At 43.5% G+C, this 25,127-nt stretch overlaps 1 protein-coding gene across 4 annotated transcripts in view; it reads right to left on the reverse strand.

Annotated features, from left to right (window-relative positions):
• Positions 1-1,616: 1,616 nt before the first annotated feature.
• The window catches only part of LOC144467619 (uncharacterized), a 101,851-nt gene continuing 78,340 nt past the window's right edge, over positions 1,617-25,127 (reverse strand). For 3 of the 4 annotated variants that reach the window (XM_078176507.1, XM_078176506.1, XM_078176508.1), the window contains 11 exons: positions 21,505-22,011; positions 20,074-20,962; positions 17,838-18,776; positions 16,716-16,967; positions 9,084-9,265; positions 7,427-7,678; positions 6,569-6,730; positions 5,573-5,858; positions 4,066-4,303; positions 3,837-3,987; positions 1,617-2,297 (listed from right to left, as the gene is read on the reverse strand). In XM_078176507.1, the coding sequence (XP_078032633.1) occupies positions 2,037-2,297; positions 3,837-3,987; positions 4,066-4,303; positions 5,573-5,858; positions 6,569-6,730; positions 7,427-7,678; positions 9,084-9,265; positions 16,716-16,967; positions 17,838-18,776; positions 20,074-20,962; positions 21,505-22,011 (4,119 nt within the window). In that variant the 3' untranslated portion in view covers positions 1,617-2,036. The remainder of the gene's footprint in view (positions 2,298-3,836; positions 3,988-4,065; positions 4,304-5,572; positions 5,859-6,568; positions 6,731-7,426; positions 7,679-9,083; positions 9,266-16,715; positions 16,968-17,837; positions 18,777-20,073; positions 20,963-21,504; positions 22,012-25,127) is intronic. The other variant, XM_078176509.1, reaches the window with a different exon arrangement.

Consider the following 25,127-nt stretch of genomic DNA (forward strand, 5'->3'; position numbering starts at 1 on the left):
AAAGATTACAATGAGGAAGTCTGTTGTTCCATCGGAAGGTCTGTCGATTCTTTTTTTTTCCATAGTTCTCGCTCTCCCTCTCGTTTTCTCTCTCATTTTTCAAACGGGGAATTGGGTCATTCGGAATTGTTTCTCGACAGATTCATTGTTTCTCTCTAGCTTCGCTATTGATTCGATCCGGCCGGAAGTGCTCCGTCTTTCTCGAGGCTGCGTCACGTCGTTGAAACATGATCGTCAAGATATTAGTTAATTAATTCAGGTCTTTGAAATATTGGCATCGTAGATGGTACAGAGTATAGTATAGTAGAGACTATGGATATTATAAATAATGTGAAATATAGTAGAGTAGAGAGTATAGATACTATAGAATATGGTAGAGTAGAGGCTATAGATACTATAGTATATGGTAGAGTAGAGGCTATAGATACCATAGTATATGGTAGAATAGAAGCTATAAATATTATATAGAGCATAAGCTGGAGACTGTCGATATTATAAAGTATAGTATCGTATAGTGAAGACTGCAGATACTATAGAGCATAGGATAGTGAAAACTGTCGATACTATAGAGTATAGTATAGTATAATGGAGACTACAGATACCATATAGTATAATATAGTGGAGACTACCGAGACAATAAAATCTACAGAGACTGTACATGCTGTACAGACTATAGAGGCTACAACTATCCTATAATAATAAAAATTAAGTGGAGCGACGGTCGGTAAATTGTTAAAAAATTAAATTGTTTGTAGTAAAATCAGCAACAAGAGAGATAAGATTTCATGATGAGATTTATTTTACAGAAGTTCTTAGCAGTTAATAATAATACAAGAAGCGCAATTACAATGCGATAAACATATACGTACAGTGAGAGTCTTCTCGCTAGAATCGATCGGGGGGGAGGGCGGCGTATCGCGCGCCCGAATTGAGCATTGGCACGTACTTAAATTCCTACCGTTCGCAATGACATAATCCGCGTGCACCGTTTACGCCGGCCAATAAATTTCCATCGATCTGTACACCGCGATGTGTCGTTCAATCTCGACAAACGAGTCGCGCCATTCGATACCCACCCTAAAACGGAACGTTTCGACGGCTCGCAATTTCCAGCAGGACCTCGATTGACCGGCTCAACCCTCCGAACCAACGACGGAGCACAATTTCCAACATATAATTAAACCGCGTTTATAATTCCTCGGCCATGATTTCTTTGATAAAAGAAATTCGTTCGAAGATGCCTTTACCCTTTCGCGTAATTGAGAAATATACGTTTCGTTGCTCACCGGCTTTAAAAATTATAGATTTATAGCGTATATAATATAGTGAAGTAATTTTTCATGACTGAGCAATTTTTTTATCACGATTTCTTATCATTAGACTGTGGATTTTAGGAATTTCTTATGAAAATGAGTAAATAAACGAGAGTGTAATAATTAATTTTAATTAATACATTTAATGAATTGATAAATATTTTTGGAATATTTTCAATCGACTAAGATAATTATAGAATAAAAGAAACGTTTATACAGCTTCTGTATTTTATGATTAATGTAAGTAATTTTTTCATTGTGCATAAAAATCCACAGTCTATTACACAATAATTATAATTTTACAACCAATTTTAAAGTAATTGACTTCTTACACCAAAAATAGTTGTATAATATAGACTCAATGCTTAGTTAAAATATCTTATAATTACCATAATTTATAATAACTTTTTTCTGAATATAAACCATAACATAATAAATGTATAATTACCCAAAGTCGACAATATACAAACATTCGCAGTCTTTTCATCCCCCAAACATGGCAATACAAAAATCAGAATCGTAACAAATAAATATTCGACGGTCCAAAGGGTTAACCATATGAAAAGAATAAATTATCGAGAATATGTATAATATTTATAATATTTATAATGAATAAAAATTGGTCACGTATTGTACAGGCAATGCTACTCGCTAGACAGATCTTGAAATGTACAGTTTGGTTAATCGAGGTCCTGGTAAAAAATTTTTGTACAGAATTTTCGATCATCGTGCTCGGGATAAGCGATTTCGTTGCTCGTCGAGAATCAGCGAAGCCTCGCCCATGATTTTCGCGCTGGTTCGTACCAAGAACAATAGCTGGTACTCGTCCGTGACGGTCAGCGATGACCTGGTCCTGACCAAGGCGTGAAGAACGTTCGCTCTCTCCAGGTCGAGCCATCTTTGAAGGGTGACTTCCCTCTCCCGCGGCCCGCCGAGGGTCACGTCCGCCGGACCCCATAGAGAAAACTCGAGAACCGACTTCACCTGCACAAAGAACACGTCTCAGGTTCTACCAAAGAACCTCCGGGGACCCCGCCGCTGAAAGCTTCGAACTCTTTTGCACCCTACCCACCCGAAAACTCTGTGCCCGGAAAGTTTATATTAAAAGTCGACGATACATCCTTCATTCAAAGTTTTGATAAAACGGCCGGGGATGTATCGTGTCACGAATTCTCGAGAGCCGTTACGAAGGGAATTGTTGGACCTTTAAATTAACGTTGGTGTCAGGAATTTGATAATATTTATAGTGAAATAGAAAATTTGATAATATTTTAGTAGAAGTTTCAATTTATTCCTGTTTGGAAATAATTGAATTTAAAGCCAGTGGAAGACCTTTAATTTAAAATTCAATACATGGCTTGAAAAAAATCGTATCACAAATTTTAAGGAGTCATTTTAAAGAAGAGATTTCAATCTTTAAAATAGATTTAGTCTCAATTATGAGAAAAAATTGTCAAAGTTTTTACAGAGACTTGAATCTGGTCTTACTCAAAAGGACTGTATTAATCGTCGAAAGAACACCTTTTATTCAATTTTTTGTAGAAGGGCTGGAAAAAATCGTATCATAAATTTCGAAATACCATTTTAAAGGGAATACTTTGATCTTTAAATTAGCATTAGTCCCAATAGCGAGAAAAATTTATCAAAGTTTCTACGAAGACTTGAATTTATCCTTTTTCAGAGCGACTAAAATAATCATCGAAAAAACACTCTTCATCCAATGTTCAACAAAACAACTGGACAAAATCGTACCAGAAATTTTAAAATATCATTTTAAAGAATTCTCTTCAATCTTCAAATCTATCCCAGTTTCATTCGCCGAAAAGGTTGTTCAATTTATCTACAAACATCTCAATCTATTCATAGACACGCTGCTCAAAGCATGATCGATGAGGAAGATGTGTTCAGTGTCCCACCTACCGTCTCGAGGAAAAATTTCTTTTGAAAATATGATCGACGCGTTCGAAAGTAGAAACTTCAGACTTTACATTGTTATTTATCATATTGACGTACGATCTTTTGTCGCGAAATTACAATTACCTTTTACTAGCAAAAAGAAAAAAGATTACAGGTAACGAAATCAAGTAGTATAATAAATATCATTAAATGTACGAAAAATTGAGTATATTCTTTCACTTCGCAGACAGAACTTCCTGGTAGACCTAATATTATAAATATTTATATTATTAATAATTTTAAGAAAACCAAAGGTACACATATACAACAATATCTCTGAAGAGGTCAATGAACAAAATTCAATCGTCCGACTCATAATGGAAATTACTAGTAACAAATAATTAAATATAAATATTATTCTGTTCTTTAAAATTGAAATAAAATTCGAATACCTCGTTATTAATATTTAAGCATTCAAGTAAATTCAGTCACGGTATAAACATTAATGTTCTGTCCCTTCTACGAAATGATACCAATTGAAAAATTCCTAATGGAGGTGACTGTGAAGAAAATGATACATCAAAGGGTTAATTCTTTATTAATTCAATCGTGGCACTTGTTTCCTACCTGAGACAAGGTGACGGCTTTCTCCCTTATCAGCAATTCCTGAATCAAAGGCATCCGGCCGGTTAAGTTCAGCTGCTGCAGCGCGAGGAGCGCGCAACGGCACAGCGAGACCCTCTCCTGCTCTCTCTCCTCGTTCGTGTCCACGTTCAATCTGTCGGCCGTTACCGAACAATGAGTAAACCAATCACGAGAGGGCGCTATTTCTTCGAAGGGTAGTCGGTTTACAGACCCTTGGAGAAGGTAGAGCCTGTAATAGGCGTTCTTGTCCTCCCTGCAGAGCACCACGTTGCTCAGACTGCGCGCGGACTCCTCGATGCCGCGGGCCTGCAGGCTCTTCAACGCTGTCACGAATTGCAGCAGCACGAACGAGGCTTCCCTGACCGTTCCCTCGTCCTGCATGTCCTTCGTCGTCAGCCCGAACGATTGTATGGTGCTCACCTGGAGCCGCGGGAACACCGATATGGTCGCTGAAAATTGAAATCGCGAGCATTTTAGTCGCCAGCCGAATCGCCTCGATATTCGCGATACGTGTGGGACCGAGGAGCGATGATTGTCAAGGTATTAATAATAATAGATAAACTAATAATAAGAGATAAAATAGAAATCCACATTATATCACCAAAAACATTAATTCAACATTCTCACAATCTTCTCCTTATCAATTCATACTTCATTTTTACCTTCATAAAACATTCTTCAAATTTCTCCTATTAATTTCATAAACCGACTAAAACAATACAGCAGCACAAACAACGCATCCTACACATCACTAAAATATGCACTTTGCTTTACATTTCGCACAAACCCCTACCATCAATTAATAAAGCAAACACCGCGGAAAACCAGCTATCTCCGATGTCCAAAGACAGAACACACGTTCCTAATTGCTCGCTAAATGCACAGCGAATGCACCGAAAGGAAGTAAAGCCTCCACAATGCGATTCCGCGATAATAAATAAAGGGGAGGAGGTACCGGCCGGTAAAGAGGGATTATCGCTCCCATAAACTCGGGATTAACGACTCCATATTAACGAAACAGTGGCCGCGCCGCAATGAGAAACGGTAACTGAATTTTTCACGAGGCCTTAGGAAACTGCAGCACGGAGGCACCTGCAGATAATGCAGCTCCGCGGCTAATGAATCATGCCGCGTTTAAAGTCGATTAAACGGAGGCGAGGATTATAATCGGGGAGGATTTTCCTTGGGCGAGGTTATCGAGATAATTAATATCGAATTACGATTATTGGGAGGCCAATGCCGTGAACGTATTTACACCTCGGGACCGTTTATCGGATAGAAGTTGAAACTGTTATCAGAAAAGAGCATATTGCTGTATTTTATATCTTACACCGAAATTACATTTTCGACACCGTTCATCTTCAGAACACAGTTCATCTCGCGACACAACAACGAAACATACTCGATAGACCCGTGTATTCAAGTTACTTGTTTTTATAATATGTGCCGCATTCTTCACCTCTCTACCGGCTCTATTACCTTAAGTGGTCATAGGGTGTCGCGAATAACGTCGTCATTTTAGAATCGAGGATTTGCAACCCTCGTAGACCGTTCATTGGTTTCAGTGTTAGTTCGCGTAAAACAGAGGCCATGGGGAGAAAAATAGAGAGAGAAAAAAAGAGACATAGGAGGATAGAGAAAAAGAGAGTAAGAGAAAGGGTTAGAGAAAAAGAGAAAGGTAAAAAGGCAGAGAAGGAGACGAAAGATATCGAGTGTACCTTCGAGCTGCTTGTTGCCCGGCAGACACGTCCCGCCGGTAATTTCCTTCGGTACGCTGTCTATAAACTCGATTATGGGCGCCATATAAAATTCCTTCCTCGACACGTGTGCGGCCAGATCGAACGCGACGCACAGGCTGACGTTCAGCTCGTTCCACGTCGCCGAATAAAATATTCTTCTACCGGCGGTGATCGACGTATTGGTATCGATGCTGAAGTGGCTCAGACGTGGATTCGTGTTTTTCAGGGCACGCAGACCCGTCGCCACTTGCGGGCTTTGGTTCAGCTGCAACAGATCGAAACGGAGATCTGCAATTTCTCATGCATAGAGTCCCGTCCGGACGTGGTTTAACAGGGACGATGCACCGTGTCCCGTCGGCCAGCGACGTCGCGCCGGAAACGTAACGTCTTCTAAACGTGACAGTTCGCTCGAATTCACGATCTACCGCTACCATTTTATTACGATTTTTATTTTACTTGTTTCACTAGGCGTTTATAATTGTTTGGAGCTTTGATTCACAATTCTGATTGTTCTAATAGTTATTAGGTGGGGGTTTGATAGCTTCGCGAATTTTTTCGCGGTTTAATTTGAATCATGAGAGATAAAATTGATCAGGTTAATTGGTTAACTGTTTTTTGACAAGTATACTCGTTATAGCGAAGACATTAGTATTTTTTATTAAATTATATAGTTGATAAAAGTGTTATGTACAAAGTATGAACTGAATCAAACATGTACAGTATAGTTATTTCTGAAAGAGATTGCAACAGCTAACTGATCAATAATCAGAATAAAAATGAAAATAAAATAAAATAGTTAAAATAGTACTCTTAAAACCAAATGTAATAAAATAATAAACAGTATTATATATCAAAACCGACTCGACGTCTTATCACGGTAGTACACGATTCTGATATATCTATAGCGAACTTATTCAGATGGCGGGCTAAAGAGGATAAGCGGAGGTCCTTGAACTCGCCAAGAATCGTAGATACCTGTTCGAGAAACTGCGCGAGGGCTTCGTGGTTCGCAACCACCACCGCCCCGTAATTATCCTCGAGGCTCCGATGAACTATGCTGCGACCTCTGCGTTGCCTCAATCGGCTTATCCTTAATTCGTCGTCCTTGCTCTTCCAGTCCTGATCCTCCTCCGGGCCCTGCATTTTAAAAAAATCCCATCATAAATTCCGCGCGATCTATATGGAACCGGAGCAAAATTATTACATCCCGTCCCGTTTTATTAAAACGAAAGCTGCCACCGTTTGCACTGCGAAAATTAAAAGAAATTTTGGACGAGCCAATTTCGAGGTGAACGAATTTTTATCGTCACTGGAGAAGCTATAGCTTCCTACATAAATATATATTTTTATTTTTTTTATCGATGCAAATTATAAGTCGAGTGATCGAATCAGAGAGAAAAGATCTCGAAATTTCAATAAAAATTCGAGGATTAATCTTGGATCGCGAGAAATGAATTTAAAAAGAAAGCCACGCCCACCGCGGAGCAAACTGGGCGTGGCAGAGCGGTAGTTCCTCGGTGGGGGGAGCCCGGTCTCGAGGCTCGGATCGAACTCGCGCCGACTATAGGTCGCGGCGAGCGATAAAACTCCGTTCTAACTTTATTATTCAGCAGCGTATGCATTTTTTCGATCAGCGCGGCCGCCAGTTGGCATGGTGGCTGCGTTCTCCGGCGGAATTCTGCCGGTTCGGGTCGGAAGCGAACCGCCGCGTCTACGGCAAATTGACAGGAAGCAATGTGCGAACGCGGCAGTATCACGCTGTCACGTTTCGGCCGGCGGCGACGACGACGACGAGCGATGCGCCAAGAGCCAACGTAAGTAGAGAAATCGTACCTCATCGCCCGTATAAAAACCGTACGGTGCGTAGAGCTCGCTCTCGGTCTCGCTGCCGCAATACGGTAGCGAAGTCGATCTGGCGAACGTCTGCTGATGAAATTTGAATTCCGGGCCGGCGGTCTCCATCGCGTTGCTGTCGGATTTCCTCTTGCTGCTGAGATGAGACCCGACCGCGTGTCGGAGCTCGAGGCTCGAGTCGCACTCCGGCGAGCTGGAAAGGCACTCGTATACATGACTGTCGTTCGACGTCTGGAACAGTCGGGGAACCGAGGTTAGAATCAGCCATTAACCATCCGACGGCGAACACCTAGGGCTCGTTTTACGTCCAACTTGATCTCTGGAATTGTTCGACCGACGATCTTGCAAAACTGACGCCACGAACGAGCTTCCAGTTTGTAAAACCGACTGGGATCGTTCTGTTATCTTCTAGCACCAATTTTAGCGCTTTAGATAATTTTTGGTTTTATAGTCTCTGCAATTGACAGTGGTCCAACAATTCCAGGCTGGACAGAAGGTGTTCAAGAATTCAGACTTTTTGACGCTGAAATAACCGGTTTTGCATTATCTAGTTCCAAATTGTAATTTCTCATCGACTTTTCTACTTGCACGAGAATTAGCAATATGCTGCCTGTTTTATTATACTCTTTTATATTAATTATCATACTCTGACTAGTAATTTCTAGGACTACTATCTTGCTTGAGAAGTTTGATTACCTTTAACTTTAACCCTTTGCAGTCGGAGCCATTTTGACTGAAAATCCAAAACATTTCTTCAGATTTACAGTGCTTCCATTTTATTTAACCTGGAGCATTTTGTACATTGTAAAATTAAATTTTATGATTCATGTGACAAATAATAGCTCTTACCAACTTTTTAAATATAAGTAAACGTGATAGAAATTATTTTGAAATGTGGCACAATAATTTTTAAAGGCGCGGCTTAGAGTCGCCATTCGACCATAAAGGGTTAAATCGCATAAATTTAACTTACGCGACGACATATTGCGTCTTACTTGTATCTCCATGCTTTCTTTTCGGTAACAAATGAAAGATCGCATAAATTCATATTTATTTTATATCGCGTATATCCCACTTAAGTTCTCCATTCGTCTTACCAGCGAAGAACAATTTATATCTCTAAAACGCGAACACTCCCCTTAAATTTTGAATCAGCTTATGCGATCGCAGACCGCTCGCCTCTCTCTCTTTACCTAAATAAAACTGTCTTCATGCAAATCGGTACCATCTAATCGTGATTTATATCCGACCGCTTCCACGTTACTATTTAATTCGGTGGCCAAAGCCCGGAGCCCATTAAGCGTCGACAGTCCGGGGTCCCGATAAATCTCGCGAGAATCTAAGACCCTAATCTCGACAAATGATCTCGCGCGGCCGGCCCACGAAGCGGTCGGATTAAAACAATAAATAAGTAAAACAGAGGCGCGAGACAAAGTCGCGAGTCGGGAGAAAGAGAGCTCCCGGATAGGAAAAGGAAGCAAACCGGAAATCGATGTCCGGCTTGCGGATCCCCCTTAGAGAGACACCGTGGGACACCTGTGCTCTCGGCCGCGTCTGCCTCGTCTAAATTCTTAAACACCTTGTCCCCTCTCGGGACACGTAAAAATCGTTAAAAGCCCGTTAATAGTAGCATTACCAGGGAATCGGACGCAGTCGGCGCGACCGCTACGCCCTCGTAATCCTGATTAAGAGCCGGGTTGGACGATCCGTGTTTCTTGAGGACCGGCTGGGAGGTCGTCTGGTCCCTCATGCTGGCTGTACGCTGGGGTTTCGATGGTGCCAACGAGCTGCGCACCTCACCTGTAACATCCTCCGCTGCTGCAGGCACGTCCGCCATCGTCAAGCGCCACGGGTTAGTACCACAAGACACAAGGCATGTCACAAAACAGGCTAGCTAACGGTAACTAGCTAGGACCCGGTATATACGCTTCCAGGTGATACTCTGGGGGACGCCCCGCTAACGCGCTGGTATACCCTAAGTTCCGCCGGGCTGTTTTTGCCGGGCGGATCAAGCGACTAAACGTACAGGTCGACCGAGCATTACGGATTACGGGAGCTGGAGGGGTTGGGGCTCCGACGGGGGGTGCCAGGAACGGAGGGGTCCCTACGGGACTACGACCAAGTCGGTACACTCTCTGAACCAGAGACGATCCTAAGGCACCCAGCGTTCGCTGGCGAACTGCCGGACCTCTCCCTCTCTCTCTCGTCTGTCTCTCGGTCCCAGTTCGATGCATGGCAATTTAACTGCGGAACTTTCGGCTACCATTTCGTCGCTATTTTAAGGATACCAGTTTACTGTAGGATAGTGGAGATGGTTGTCGTGACGTAATCGATTCCTTTCGTTCGTAATAATTAATTTTATGGTTATACTGTATTTTATATTGCATTTGTAGTTTATGTTGTATTGTATTTGTATTATGTTTTATATTTGTATTACGTTTTGTATTTGTATTATGTTTTATACTTGTATTATATTTTACATTTATATTGTGTTTATACTTGTATTATATTTCATATTTGCTATATGATTAACAATTATTAAATTGTGTACAAAATGTTGGCCACGAGTCTGACTCGTTGTTATAGTGCAAGGGAATAATGATCGGTACATTTTCATCTTTTGTTCACATTTAATCGAGTACAGAAAGGTGATAATAAGTACTTTGATCTTGAAGGTGGTTAATGCTCGGTGGAACTATACCTAGAAACTATATAGGAACTATACCTAACTTCCAATACAAGGAATCCTTCGACGATGCCATTTTTCGCTCAGTCGAACAAACTTCTCGACTGTATACGATTTGGCCACTATTTTTACTATTTTTACTATTTTTTACTAGCCAGGCACAGATGATAAAATCAAAAGCATAATTTGATGAAATCAAATCATAACCCGGCTGCGGATGTTTATGCGAGTTTAGCATTACGAACAACGTAAAATCGATTAATCGCGAGTTGGCTGCCGCGATAAATTCATGAGCGGCCGCTGCCGGCTTGCAAGTCTTTCCTAGGGCTGCTTAGAGCCTCGCTCTAACTACTTGCAGGAACAAGAGACAGTGATTGACACTCCGCAGCGAGGTCAGGCTTGATCGAATTTAAGCTTCCAAAGCGGTCGACCAACGAGATCTTACGTCGAAGACGCTGAGGCAGAAGTACCTATTATGGAACGCTTTCCACGGTGCATGAAATTCGCATCAATTATGAATATATTACTATAAATGAAAAGTGTTACCGTTTAATATTTATAATACCGCTCGACAAATTACCGTAAATATTACTGAATAACGTAATAAATTTTGAAATATTAATATGATATAAATAAAAAATAGCAAGAGTGAACTAATCGAGCGAAAGTTTGTTTTTGCAATATCCTGATAAAATCCTATCTCAGTTATCCTAATATCTGATATTTATTTATACTAATATTCTCACTAAACTATTTTATTATCTAAAACTATAATTCGAATTTTCTGCTAAGCGAAGTACACTAATTTCCATGTCACGAAAATATTCGGGCACTATCAAACCTAAGTTAATATCACGATAAATAAATCTTGTTCTTATTAATCAATATTTTGTTGGATATGTAGGTGCAAACCCCTAGTGGTGTTTCATAACGGGTACCAATACCTCTCGCAGTTCCCCGAGAACACCGCGTTCCAGCACCGCAGTCTCTCTTCCACAAAACGATCGACCGCGCGACAGAGAGACTATTTTATCCCGGGGCATCCTAAATAATCCCCGGGAAGACGCGGCAACGAGCCGGCTCACAGCGGCAAGAAGTCGTTCCGCGGTGGTGCTAAGCGTTCCATTGAACCCTTCAGGGAGCCCCGCAGCGAACCAGCACGCTTCGCACGAAGAAACCGTATCCCCGAGTTTCGGGGATGCAGCGGCAACGTTCTCGAACTCAAGCATGCGGTTTTCGACTGCCTCGAGAGAGAGGGAGAGAGAGGTAAAGAGAGAAAGACGGCTAAGAGAGAGGAGAGAGAGAAGGCATAGGGGTGCCCGATTCCGCGGTCTCGTCGAGCAACCGAAATTTGTTTGTTTGCGACGGAAGGCACGCGGAGCATCTCGGCCCGCCGATACCCCCCTCCTCCCCTCTAAGGGAGGGGGAGTGAGCAGGCCGGGAAAGTAATTACACGGCTAAAGGGTTCAATAGAGTTCTATAAATTCCGCGCGAAGCACGTCGAATTAAGTGCTGCTCGGGAGTTGCCGCGCGCGATCATCGGGAATCCTGGAATTGGCAGGCATTCGTTATCAAGCCATCCCCCTTTGGCCCTCCACTCCTGCGCCCCCCCCCCTCCCACCAAGCCCGCGGGGAACCACCCCTCGCGCTCTTCTCTTCGCGCGACGGAGAACCGGGAACGGTGGGAGAAAGGGAGGGAGTGAGAGAGAGAGAACACGATGCTAATATGCAATCAATACATGCGGCGTTAGTTGCACCCAGGCCGGTTAAGGAAACCTTGCGTAACACAATGGTACACGATCGAACGTCGCCACCGACGTGTTTACTATTTACAGAAGGGCGTTCGTCGCGAGGGGGTGGAGCGACGACGCCGCGCGACGGGGTTGCCGAGGTATCGTGGCACTTTTGATCGATGCGAGATAAATCGACGATGTCTTTTTTTTCGTGAAGACGAAGCGTTGAAGAATGGATAAGAAATAAGGAGAATATACTGTGAACGTTTGTTAACCCTGTTATTAGTTTCAATACATTTTTCCCAAGTAACGAGTTTAATTCATAGATGTCTGTCTTCAAGAAATTCAGATTTTTCGAGATAAAATGAAGTAAAACATAAGATTTTATAAAATATAGATCTTTTGCCAACCGACTTTCGCTATTTTAAACATTTAGGACAGGTTTTATGGACTAAATAGTATATAGTATTCATATGCACCAACCTAATAAAATGCACTTTATCGCATAATCTATCATCGTTATTGTAATTCCATTACTATTATCACTATTTTTCCATTACTATTATATCATTCTATTTATATATGACTACTGACATTATACTTATATCATATTATTATCATTATTATTATATGTCAAAAATTATTACCTATCATCATTGCCATCTTTGTAAAAAAACATTAAAAGTATCAATCACATCAAATAAATACATTTGCAACGTCTCAAATCAGTCGTAAATTTTTCAAGAAAATCTTCACGCCACCCCTATCATTTATCTCCTTATTCCTCAAAATAAAAAAACAGATCGTCACGTTTCATCACATTTCTGTCAAAAGTTCTTTGATTTTGACAGAACTTCGTCGCGACGGAGGGGACGGACGCCATCCAGAAATGAGACGAGCCCCATCCTCCCCACTCCCACCCCCCATCGGCAGTCGGGCTGCCCGAGCAAAAGCGAAATCGATTCCTTGTCCAGCGGCCGGGAATGGGAAAAGGTATATTCCGACTAGTCACTCGCTGATAGATCCACTTTTGTCAATGGCGAAACGCTCGGCGGAATATCGAAAAACGGGAAGCGAAAAGGGTGCGGAAGGGAGTAGTGGGTGCCGGGAGGAAGGGTGGATCGAGCTGCGCGACGAAAGAATGCCGCGTTCGCGTGGCTATCGTCGGGAAATACACCCCGCTATCGTATTCTGGTGCTCGTGGATCGTTCGTCGTGTGCGCCGCGTCCTCTGTGCACCATTCGCGGGACGCGACGGTTTCGTCGCGCGGTTGTAAACGGTACTCTCCGGTGCGTCGCGGGCTTTTCGCCGCACGGCGCGCGGCAGGGTCGCGACTTTTCATTTTTGCAAAACCGGCCGAACAGCGATTTACTTTTTCGGCGGATCGCTCTTTGGTAATTCCCTCCAGGTGAATGAATTTGATACGTTTGCGAGGGATGTTTGCGAGGGGTGGGGGCGAGTTTGTTTTACTTCGGCTCGTACAGGAATGAATCGGGGACCGGGCCAATTTGAAAATATTTTGCACGCCGCGGCGAGGCGAGATCGGAAATGCTCCGACCGCGAATTTCCAGTATTCTAATTCAAGACCTTTTTTCACCTGAAATTTCAGCCTGCATTTTCGAAACCCGCTCGACCACAGTCGTTATAAAATCGCAAAGCTGCTGATAATTATTTATTAAGGAAGCCAAGTTAAAGTCGGTTCTGATTCGCAAATGAAACATCCTGCACGAGCATCGACGCGTCCATTCCCAGACTCGAACATCCAAGAGAACTGTATCAGCTGTCAGAGGTTACCGACGTTTTTCTGTTGCATAAATCTGCCGTATCTCTTATAAAAATTACGTCGACGTCGTTGCCGCTTTAACCAGCTAACTGTGGCGATCCCTTTGCTAAGCGCTCACCAGCGTGTATCGCGATAATCAAGTTACGAATCCGGCTCAAATTATTTACAATTTTCTTTCAATTTTATAATTTTATTTATAACTTTCTTTCAATCTTATAATTTTATTTATAATTTCTTGTTTGTTCCATTTCGTCTTGACCTTTACACATTTTATATACGTATATACGAAATTGTAATAAAATTTTACGCATGACAGATATAATCGTCACGACAGAAAATTCTGCCACATCACCATGACGGATCTAGTCGTCGAACACACGTAACTGGTTAAACGATTCGCAGAGGATCAGGGTAAATAAAATACACCATATCGACTGCTTCGTCGATGCGCGAGCTCCGATATCCGTGAATACTGTAGAAAGCAGCCGATACCGTGGAGAATACCGAGCAGAATCGAACCTTACCGAGCAGACAATTTCTGCAGCAGATTGCACCCTCGCATACTAATCCCGATCGTTCCCAAAGAGCGGCAGCTGGATCGGTGTCGCATGCGGTTAACGACGAGGCAAAGCCAAAAGCGTGCCGTTGTCGCAACAACGGCCTTTCAAAAAGAAAAAAAGAAGGAATCGATTCGCATCCGTTTTCGGTTCGGTCCGTTTCGCGTCATCGAGGCTTCCGTTCGCTCGTCATGAAGCGCATAATCGCGCGTAATCGCGCATAATCGCTGCCCATAATAATAGCACTCGCGAACGAACGAAACACGGCGGGTGGGTGTGGGTGCAACGAACAAAACACGAGCATCGCAAATTGATCGACGGAGACACAAAGAAAATCGGAATCACGTGACCAATAAATACAAGGCTCTCTTTTTATCATTCGTAGTCTTGATTTCAGTTTTTTTGTTGTATCCAAGCAACAATCGTTTATTTCAGAGACACAGAAATTCGATGTTACATCATTAAATGTCGTTCTATTTACAAAACGGTGTTTCTTTGATTCGTGTAGGTGGTCTCTGTTGTTGGGTCGATGTGTGTCTGTGTCTGTGTGTGTGTGTTATTGCGCGTGTGTTTCTGTTCGTGGATGCGTGTCGATGATGATGACGGTGGAACGTGTATATAGTAGTTGCGTGTGAAAGCGTCGATTCATAACAACTTGTATCGTGGTTTTCCATTCGTGTCAGCCATTCTCAAACTTTCTGATCGCACTCTTTCCGTTGTTCGTATTCCGTTCGCTGTACGCGAACGACGCGCCTCTTTCTTTTTTTACTCCTTTCGGTTGCGCGCGGGGCCGGGCGAGTCGCAGAACGGGGACACGATGCGTAACACGGTTCGAGACATAATAATGTATCACAGCGGATCGTGAACAATCGATTGCGTTATTATCATTATTACTACTATTACTATTATTATTATTATTATCATCGTTATTATCATTATCATTATTATTATTATTAATATTGTAAATAACATCTTCTACGATAGGCAGTTAGTTCCTCAGACAGGCAAAGTAACGGGTTAGAAACGTATAATTCTCTTCTTCCGATTAAATCGTATACACAAGTAGTAAAAACGCGTATGGCATACACTATGCTACGTTACAGAACACGGCCGCGAGATTCTCGCAATCGATCGACTTAAAAATTCTTCCTTTGATCGACTTAAAAACTCTTCTCTTTGATCGACTTAAAATTCCTCCTTTGATCGATTCAAGATTCTCCCTTTCGATCGGGCCGTTCTATCTTTTTATTCGTCGAACGGGAATCGCTGCGTTCGCACGAGCGCTCTTACGACGGAAATTACAAAAGATCAAGCCGGCCTGCTGGTGTTAGGGTGAGTTACGCTAATACCGAATCGTTGTCAACGTTTACTTCGAGACTCGCGCGTTGACAATCAAAGAACAGACCTTTGTTTCAACTTACGAGATAAGAAGATACTGGAAATACTGAGCATAGTGAATCGCAAGGTGCAAAGGTCAATTCGACTTCAATAAAAAGGTCGTTCAACCCTTAACTGTGGTGTCTGATTGACATATCGTGCGATACATGTTGCATTTAATTTATAAATAAAGGTTAACACTAAAATTTTTAAATTTTCTCTATAATTATTATTATATATAATATAATTAAGTTATAGTATGTCTGTGATTAGATTTCATAGAAATATAAAGATGTCTCTATGAAAAATTTTTTGACGAATTTTATTATTATAACAGTTAATAATAATCGTATATTATAATAATTGTATAATAATTGTATTATATTAAAATTCTATAATAATGATATTATATTATAATATATACTAATGTATATTAATTGCAATAAGGAAGTCGATGTTCCAATGTCAATATCATATTAATTTTATAAACAAATTTCAGTCAAAATCTGTCAGACTCCACACTGCGTCACTTTCGACGCCTCCGGTTAAGGGTTCGAACAGTAAATATAATCTAAACTATTACTACGTTCCACAAACGATCTGTTAGTCGAGAGAGCAAAAAAAAGCTGCTTCGTAAAGAAGCGTTTCCATGAAAGCACAGCGGAACGCCCGGTTTATCGCGGCCGAAATCAAAGTGTTCGATACCAGGGCAACTCACCCCGCTCACCAAAGCCACCGCATATAGAGTCCCCTCGAATCGCAAAACGCTCCAACAAGATCCCGCGATAAGGTGGCTCCGTGCAGCCCGGACACTTCACGACGATCGAACGTCGACTCGACGAGACGAACGGCGATGATAAACCGTCGCGGATCAAGGGGTTGGGGAGGGTTATCGAAGGTCAACTCTCGACGGTCATCCCAGTCGGGGTTGGATGATCGGTTCCCGAATACTCGTAGCGACGCGCGCGACAATAGAGAGAGATAAAAAAAAAAGTAAAATCGTTGCTGAACGAAACGTAGAGAGATAATAAAGAGGAAGCAGCTGGCGCGAGGATTCGTGTGTGAGTATGGCTGTTACAACATCGAGACTTGCCGTGGTTCCATTAGTTACATTGTATGGGCCTGAACTTACCCAGATTCGCGTAAATCGAGTCTGAGGTGGTCGAGGCCGCCGGCTGCCAGGACGACGACGACGAGGAGGTTGATGACGTTGAGGAGACGGAGGACGGTGACGACGATTTCGAGGACTTTTCGCTCCGTGACGGTAGATGTTTGGTCTCGACCCGCGGCGGCGGCGGTCGGACCGGTTTGCTGGATGGATCCGGCCGTGGCCAATCCTCCAGGGACTGGTTCCGCGGCGGTGGCGGCGGTTTGCCTGGTCTCACTGTAATCACCCAGAAATATCGTCGACCTGTTAGGGATTTTCACGTTTTAACACGTGGCTAAGGGAATTTAACCTAGACTCGCTGAAACGAATCGCTCCACTTCAAGTGGCTAACTCGTTTACAGTTTTGGACGCGCAAGGGTGCAGGGACACGGCGAAGTTTAAACCGGGAACACTCTTTCGAGACTGCTACCAGGGTACTTACAATTACAACCTTGTGTGTACACATTTTGGTACAATTCCTGCATTTTCGTGGGAAAATTGCGACTAGCAAAAAAATAGACCAAAGAGTGCACGCTTAAGATATTTAGCAGACGATCAAAATAAATGAAACATCCTGTATTAATGGTACCTGTTTCAGCTATAATGCTGAAACCATCTGTAATGTTTAAAAATAGTTTAAGAAGTCTGCTCTTCTTTCTAAAAATTTGATTACTATTCAACATCTAACTATAGAATTAAAACGATTAAAAAATAGAATTAAACGAAACTTAAAATACCAAGCAATATAAATAAAACATTCTGATCAAAAGCCAGCCACGAATCAGGAATCTCACCCTGTATCTCTAGAACAGTACTATCATCTAGAGTAGTATAAATATCCAGACGTTCCAACCTATACAAACAAATATTTGTCTTAAGAAAGGACCTGTTGACCAACGGACACGATAGAGAATAATTGCAGGAAGCCGGCGAACGCTAGAGAGTCCTCGGACAATATGAAAACCGACGCGGATCTAGGTAATCCAAAGACTCGGGGGAATCGCGAGTTATGAAGCCGTGGAATCCGGTCGACCATTCTTCCCGGAGATCTGCATGAATAGAAGAGCTCTCCAGGTATCAATATATTATCAAGAAGTATACACTCACCGGCCGCGTGAGCTCCAGGGGACAACGGGGACCGGGTGGCTCTGGCGTCGTTTCTAGGTCCGCAGGAATCAGGTTGATCTTCGCTTATCCTGCTGATCCGGTCGTTGCCCACCACCTCGACGGCGGCGCCGTCGAGCTCCAGAGGATGGATAATCTCCAGCCTCGGCTTCGGTTGCGGCGTCGACGGGATCTCGTCGGTCCTGCCGGACCCGTGTCCGCTGACCATGTCCACGTCCTTCCTCGAGCCCATCCTCAGGAACCTCTTCAAGGAGAACCGCGATCTGCCGCGTTTCTTCTCCTCCCTGACTTCCTGGCCGTTCGTCAGGCTATCCTGGGACAGGGAGATCGTCCTCCTCGACGCCGGGTCGGAAGCTTGAGCGCTGGTAGGGTCCGGCAGTTCGGAGACCGCTTTCCGGAACTTGGGGCTGCAGGAGGAGGCTCTCTCCCTCTTCTCCTTCTCCCGAACTACCGGGCAGTCCGATTTGAACGTCGCGATAGGGTTTCTGGCGAACAATGTAGCACTCGGAGCTAGTTCCTCCGCTGGCTCCGCTGCCGGAGGCTTGGGCGCCATTCTTCGCTTGTTAGGCGAGCGAACAGACTCCGCGGCTGGTGCTTGCGGGTCAGAGATCTCTTCTTCCACATCCAGGTCCTCCGGTTCTCCACCTTCTACCGTCTGATCTCTAGGAGAGTTCGCGAGAGAAGGGTTTGTCTTGCTTCCTGATGAGACTTTCGGAGACTCCTGACTCGATTTCGATGACTCGGTGTCCTGGTGGATTGGTGGAGGGTGCTGTAGTCTGCTGGGCTGGCCGATCTTGGTCTCGGAATCTCGCGGAAGATTGTCCATTCCATTGCGGATCTGATCCGCCGGGTCCTCGCGCTTGTCTTTACCGGATTGTCGGGGACTGCTTATCTGCTCCTGCGCAGGTCGGCCACTCGCACCTGAGAATTAGTCGCGACCGTGAACGTGGGTAATTGGATGGCGCTATGGGGCGGTTGCCCGGCTCGTTTCCGCTAATTACAGAGCCAGATTAACGCCGCCGAACGATCGTCTTATGAGTAATCGTGGTATCCCGTTGCGGCGTCCGGATCGTTCGATCGCGATTGATATTATCGGTGGAATTAAACGGTTCCCGAATCTTTGCCCGCCGTTAGCCGATCGGTTTAGTCGCCCATGGGGTATTCGGAATTTGCTGCAGTCGCCGTATCGTACTCTCGGTTTTGCAGAGAACGCACTCGGCATGGCAAGGAACGACTGCGAACGTTAAAGGAATAAGGGAAGTCGCAAGACGGCGCTGAAGCCCGGAGATATTAAGGGGTGAATTAGCTTCGAGGATGTCGCGTCGCCTTGTCTGATTCTTAATTATGCTAGCCAAGTTTGTTAGGGTAATGACGTTTCAACAGAAAATTGTTCTTAGCGACGAATCTGCGACGACGAGTCGCCTCTGGGCGTTGTCGGCGCTCGATGTCGTCCGAATAAATATATAGTGAAGGAATTGGAAATATTTGTTTGCTTATTTAATGCGAGGATATTTTTATGGACTCAGTTTTTGTTAAATAAAATTTTTTGTAATTGTTGAATAAAAATGTTGGGTAGAGTAATTAGTTTTTTCACCGAGTTTTAGATTGTTAAAATTATGATAAGTTAAATATTAGCGATAAAATGTAAGCAATTTGTTTGTTAAGGATATTTTAAGCGCAAGCTATTTTTTAATAATGATTATGTCAATCGCGTACGGTGGCAAGTTAGAATTCATGAAACTGTACGGTGGCGCCATCGGATGGAGAAACGCGTAAGCTTCCTCGTAAAAGAACACTCTCCACTAAGTAATCATTTTTTCGTCAAAATTTGGATCAATCGATGTTTAAATTAGCTGAAAATTATCTGCATGAATGATACTATTAACTAAAAATATAATATTTCGACTAGCTCTGATGAAACGCTTGCAATCAATCCGCAAAGATGACGGAGTCCTTCGAACTCCCGAGATATTAATCGAAATAATTTCTTTAATAGACTATACATTTTTATGCACAGTTCCATCGTTATAAAATAGTTTATAAAAATTAGAACAAAGGAAAATATTAATTTCACCGATCGACAGAATTTTCCTTCCGATGATAATATAGCGATATTGATAATGTATAATTAACTTAACATTATTCTGGTATTATAATCCTCTTTTCATACTACATTTTAAAATTATCTGCTCTACCTTAAACGGTAAAATAACCGCACCTGTGCTCTGACTGGTTCTAGATGCGCCAGTCGCCGCTTGGCTCTTCTTCAAGTTACCCTCCGCCACAGCCATATTCTTGGCCCCGAAATTGGTCGGTTTCTGTGGCACAACGGGCTTCACTTTCAGCTCGGTGTTGACCGCGCCGTGAAGAAAGGAGGGTCTCGGTTCGGTGGTGATGATCGGCTTGCCGATCTCTCCCTGAAGAGGTGGCCTGGCCTCGATGCTCGGCGGCGGGCTCCTTGGAAGCGCAGGCGGTTCCGTAATTTCCTCCTCATCGGCTCTGCCGTCCGGTTCGCCGGCCATCTCGCGGCTCTCCTCGCAGCTGAACTTTTTTTCAGAGACCTCGGCCTCGATTTTACGTAGCTCAGCCAGCGCGGAGTCCCCGTTGCCGTGCGACACCGTGATCTTGTTCGTCTCCTTGCCCTGGATCATGGGCCTGTCGCTCTCCGCAGCCTCCTCGGTGTCGTTTTTCGCGAACGGCGTCAACGTTAACTCGATACCCCTGTCCGACCCTTTGCTCTTTGATCTACAAATCTCCGGTGATCTTCTCGACGCTTTAGCACCCTCGTAGTCGATCCTGCCGCCGTTCTGAGACGCCTGGGACGTGCTCTTCGGCTTCTCGTTATCCGGCTTCTTGGTCGCGGGACTGCGAGCAACGTTCCCGAATTTCTTGTCCGGTTTGCCGGCGTCTAAGATCCGTTCGACTTCGGACGCCCTCTCCTTGCTGTCGTCGCTCTCCGTGGACTCGCCGCGCTGCATCACCGAAATTAGGTTGTTCGTGATCAAAGGGAGGTCCACGATCTTCTCCATGCCCGGCGAGTACTTCGCCTCCTTCCTGTCATCCTTCTTCGCCTCGATTTCCGGCTTCTTCGGCAGCTTCAGCGTCGTCTGTGGAACGTCCGAGATTAGAGTGATGGAAGTTGGACTGCGACTTTCGCGAACGGGAGAAATAGATTGTTGGACTGCCCGTGCTACCGGGAAGGCTATAAATTTAATTCTAGATCCTCCGTTCGACGTGGAAGCAGGACTCTTAGTAGTTATTAGATTGTCAATCAAGTGAGAAAGTATTCAATCTTTGACCTGTATTTTATTTAAAAATACAGCACTTTCTGCTTACGATAAGCTTGTCAATTTTCTACGTAATAATTATTTACGTCACTGAGGATTTCCAAGATTCGTATACTAATTTTATATATTTTATTTTTACAAGTACCTGAATGTATTATTTAACAGTATTGTATAAACGAAGATATCTCGAACAGAAAAAATAATATTCACAGAGTTTTGTCTTCGATTTAAATTTATTCTCTCTTACAACCCTTAAACTCTCCAACCCTCACTTTAAATATGTCTATAAATTTTAAGTACTTCCAGATCTTAGACAGTAAAAGAAGGGAATGAAAATCGAGAGAACAATGAAAAACCCTCACCTCCAATTTATCACCGTTCTCAGCGATCTTGTGCTTCGCGGGGCTGGAGGATCCATTGACGAATCCATTGATCTTCCTGTCCGCGGGCCTCTTCGCGGTTGGCAAGGTCTCGTCGCCGCCGAACGGCGTCACAGAGACCAGCAACGTGGTCTTCTTGCCCTCGGAGTCCTTCTGTATCCTGCCGAGCATCAAAGAGGCGAAGGACCTCGTCCCGGACGAGGACTTAGGCGTCTCGTTCGCCGTCACGGCCGCTGTCAAGTTAGCGGTGATCGTGTTGAAGTTGGTATTGGCCCGTGTCAGGTTGCCCAAGGCGCGCTCCTCCTCGCTGTCTGGCAGCGTGTCGTCGTCCGTGCCAAACGACTCGGCGAAGTCCTGCTCGTCGTCCTCCTCCTCGTCCGTGAAGACGTCGTCGCCGCCATAACCGATTATCTCCGTCAGACATTCCGGGAACGCGACCGCCTTTTTCTTCTGGTCCTTCTGGCTGATCGCCTTGCCTCGCAGGATACCCTGGAACAACGAGCCAACGTGAACAGCTATTCTTTTTGACTTTTCGTTGACTTTAGGACTTTAGGTTACTTGGTCGGAATGTAGTAGAAGTGACGGAGTTTGTGAAGTTTTAGACAGCGTGGACGGAAACGCTGGGATCAGAGTGATCCTCAAATGTGACAGGAATTTTATAGTGAGAGACTTTTTGAAGAAGCAGAGGTTAGGTTAGTCTATACTTTCAGTATTCTTTATGGTCTTACTTGCTAAGATTATGGTATAATTAAAATAATATGCCCGGTAAATTTTTTTCAATTGTCATTGAGCTTGTAAACAAAGATTGACAATTTGTGAAGAAGAGAAAAATGATAGCTTATTTTTATGATCACCGATTGTGGACAATTATAAAAACAAGCCGCGAGGCTTGAATAATCTCCTCATCCTAAGTCGTCTATTTCTGTCTATAAGATGAAAGACATTTGGTTTCTATTTATTACTGTTTATCATATTTTTTAGAGTAAAACGCACTGTAGAGTAAACTGTATAGTCTTCTTTTTATAGTTTGAAGTGATCCTTAAATATCACAGTAATTTTAGCTTGCATTGAAAGACTTTTCTGAAGAAGCAAAAGATGAAAATCTACACTTTCAGCGTTTTCTATGAATTTTCTTATTTGGATGATGGTACGGTTAGAATAATATATAGTTTGTTAAATTCAAAGTAGTAGGCACTGTGGAGTGAACTGGGTTCTGTCGTTAGTTTAAAGTGATCCTCAGATGTCACAGTAATTTTAGCTTGCGTCGAGAGACGTTTCTGAAGGAGCAAACGATGAAAGTCTACACCTCCAGCATTGCTCATTCAAATAATCGTATAATACATTTTTAAAAAACAGTAGGTAACATAGTCTAGTTTATTAGGATATTATCATAAAAAAAAATTGTCTCCAAACTTTGATCTTTCTTTAGAAGTCCAGCACCCTTTCTAAATGCCTCAATATAGACGACCATGCTGTAAAAGCTATTCTGAGCCAAAGATCTTATCAAATAAACAATACACATTCCAACTCATGAATGAAACCGGCCAACAACGTCCGAAAGTGTCCCGCGCAAAAAAGAAAGTCTGTCACTTGTGACGAAGCGTGCAGCGGAGCCAGTTATGATCACATTAGTCCCGTGGAACGCAGAAGCGGGAGAGACCTCATCCGAGTTTATCGGTCGGCCGACAGCACCGAATTAAGATGCAATCTTCAGTGAAATGAAGCCGGAGCTCGTCAGACAGCTCTTACCCGTAGACACGGTCTGATTCTAGCCAACCGCCTCTGTCGAACGGCGTTTATGCAAATGTCGATCCTAGACAGGATGTGTCTCTGCCAAGGTTCATCGATCAATCTCCGCGTTCATTTTCGTCGTGGCCTCCCCTCTCCCCTCCCTCCCCCCTACCCTGGCCGTACGCCGAACACGTCCGCGACGAACTTTCCCTGGGAAAACCCGTGGCTCCTAACGATCCATCCGCCAGACGAGAATTAACCCTTTGCCGTACAAGTCGGACTCGGTGACGGAGATTTATAACAATAAGCTGTCGCCTTAAGGTTATTGGAAGATTATAAATTTTCAGGTTTTCATTGCAATATTTAATAATCAATTTTAATAATAAACGGGCGAAATTTGATCTGGACGCCTATAGTACTGTCTTTCGCGAACTAACACTAAGACCTATGAACGGTCTACGAAGGTTGTAAATCCTCGATTCTAAAATGACAGCGTTGTAAAGATATAAAAATCGTTGTAAAGATATAAAATATAGCAATATGTTCTTTTTTGATAATGGAACAAGTACCGAGAAGCCAACATGTTTCGGACGCGAATAGGCGCCAACAGTAGTCAGAGGCTTGACCAACGCGTAGCCGGTTCCTATCCGCCGGCAACCCGTCCGATAACACGTAAATCCGAAGAAATTCGAGATCTGTTTAAAAAGGGCCGGGAGACGCGTGGAAAGACCGCCGCCGACAGCCTTATCGTCCGCCGCCAGGAAATGAAAGTTCAGTCCCAGAAGTTAAATACGGGCGGGGGTTAGCAGAGGCCACGGAAAGTCTATTTTTCCCTTCCCCACCGTGAAAGTTTCGGGGGTGGTCAGCTGGCGTTAATGAAACCGTTGAATTATTCACTCGGTATTCCGCTCGCTTCGAATTTTCGTTGCGCGTCGGACGGGATACAAGGAGCCCATCGAATTACCTCTCTGTACGGTCGCGGGGCTTCGAGGACGACGTGGACGTGCCCGGAAAGTGCGCGTTTTCACTGCCAAGATTAAAAATTGCTAAAAGTGCTACCGTCCTTAACCCCTTCTATGTACTATACGAGTCTATAAAATACGACTTACGTTATTATGATTCTAACCCTTTCATATGCATATCTTTTAGTTTGACGTTGCCGCCTCATCATAATTTATTTCCATATTTTCACTAATCCTTCGTAGCCAATAAATTTCATCAAAAAGCGACTATGATAAAAATTACCTCGTAAGAATTACAAGACGGAATTTATTTAAATTTCTCTGAATTTTTGTAATAGCGTAAACCTGATTAAAGAAATATATTTAACAATTTTTAATGAAAACAGCTTCGCGACATCGATAATTACAAAATAAGAAGTAAAAAACCGATCATTCCACCGTCGACGGTAAGTTAACTATAAAATCAAGCGACACAAGTTTCCGTTCGCTCTTTAAACAATCTGTTCGAGGAGCCCGGCTTTCGAAAACATAAGGAATGAAATAGTACAAGCGGGCGAAGTTCCGCGGGGAAAATTCTCCGAAACTCCATTGAAACTTGGCGATATCCCTATCTGGGGAAACTTTTTGCGGAAACTTCGAACAAAAGTCTCCTTTAAAAATGAGGGACGGAAATACAGCCGTTGGAAAAGTCTCGAGGAAAAATTCGCTGAAACTCCATCGGAGCACTCGCCTTTGAAAATTTTTCTCCGGTGCAACGTGGTCGTACGTGGGAACGGCGCATCAAACGGGAAAAAATGGTCGGATTACGGCCGCCGCTGTCCGGACGGGGGCGGGGGAGGAGGAGAAATTTCGTGGCCAGGCGGTGACGCGACGATAAAAATCGCTTCTCGTCACCGACAACGCGTTATCGTT

The sequence above is a fragment of the Augochlora pura genome, chromosome 3 (assembly GCF_028453695.1).
Source record: "Augochlora pura isolate Apur16 chromosome 3, APUR_v2.2.1, whole genome shotgun sequence".
Taxonomy (NCBI): Eukaryota; Metazoa; Arthropoda; class Insecta; order Hymenoptera; family Halictidae; genus Augochlora; species Augochlora pura.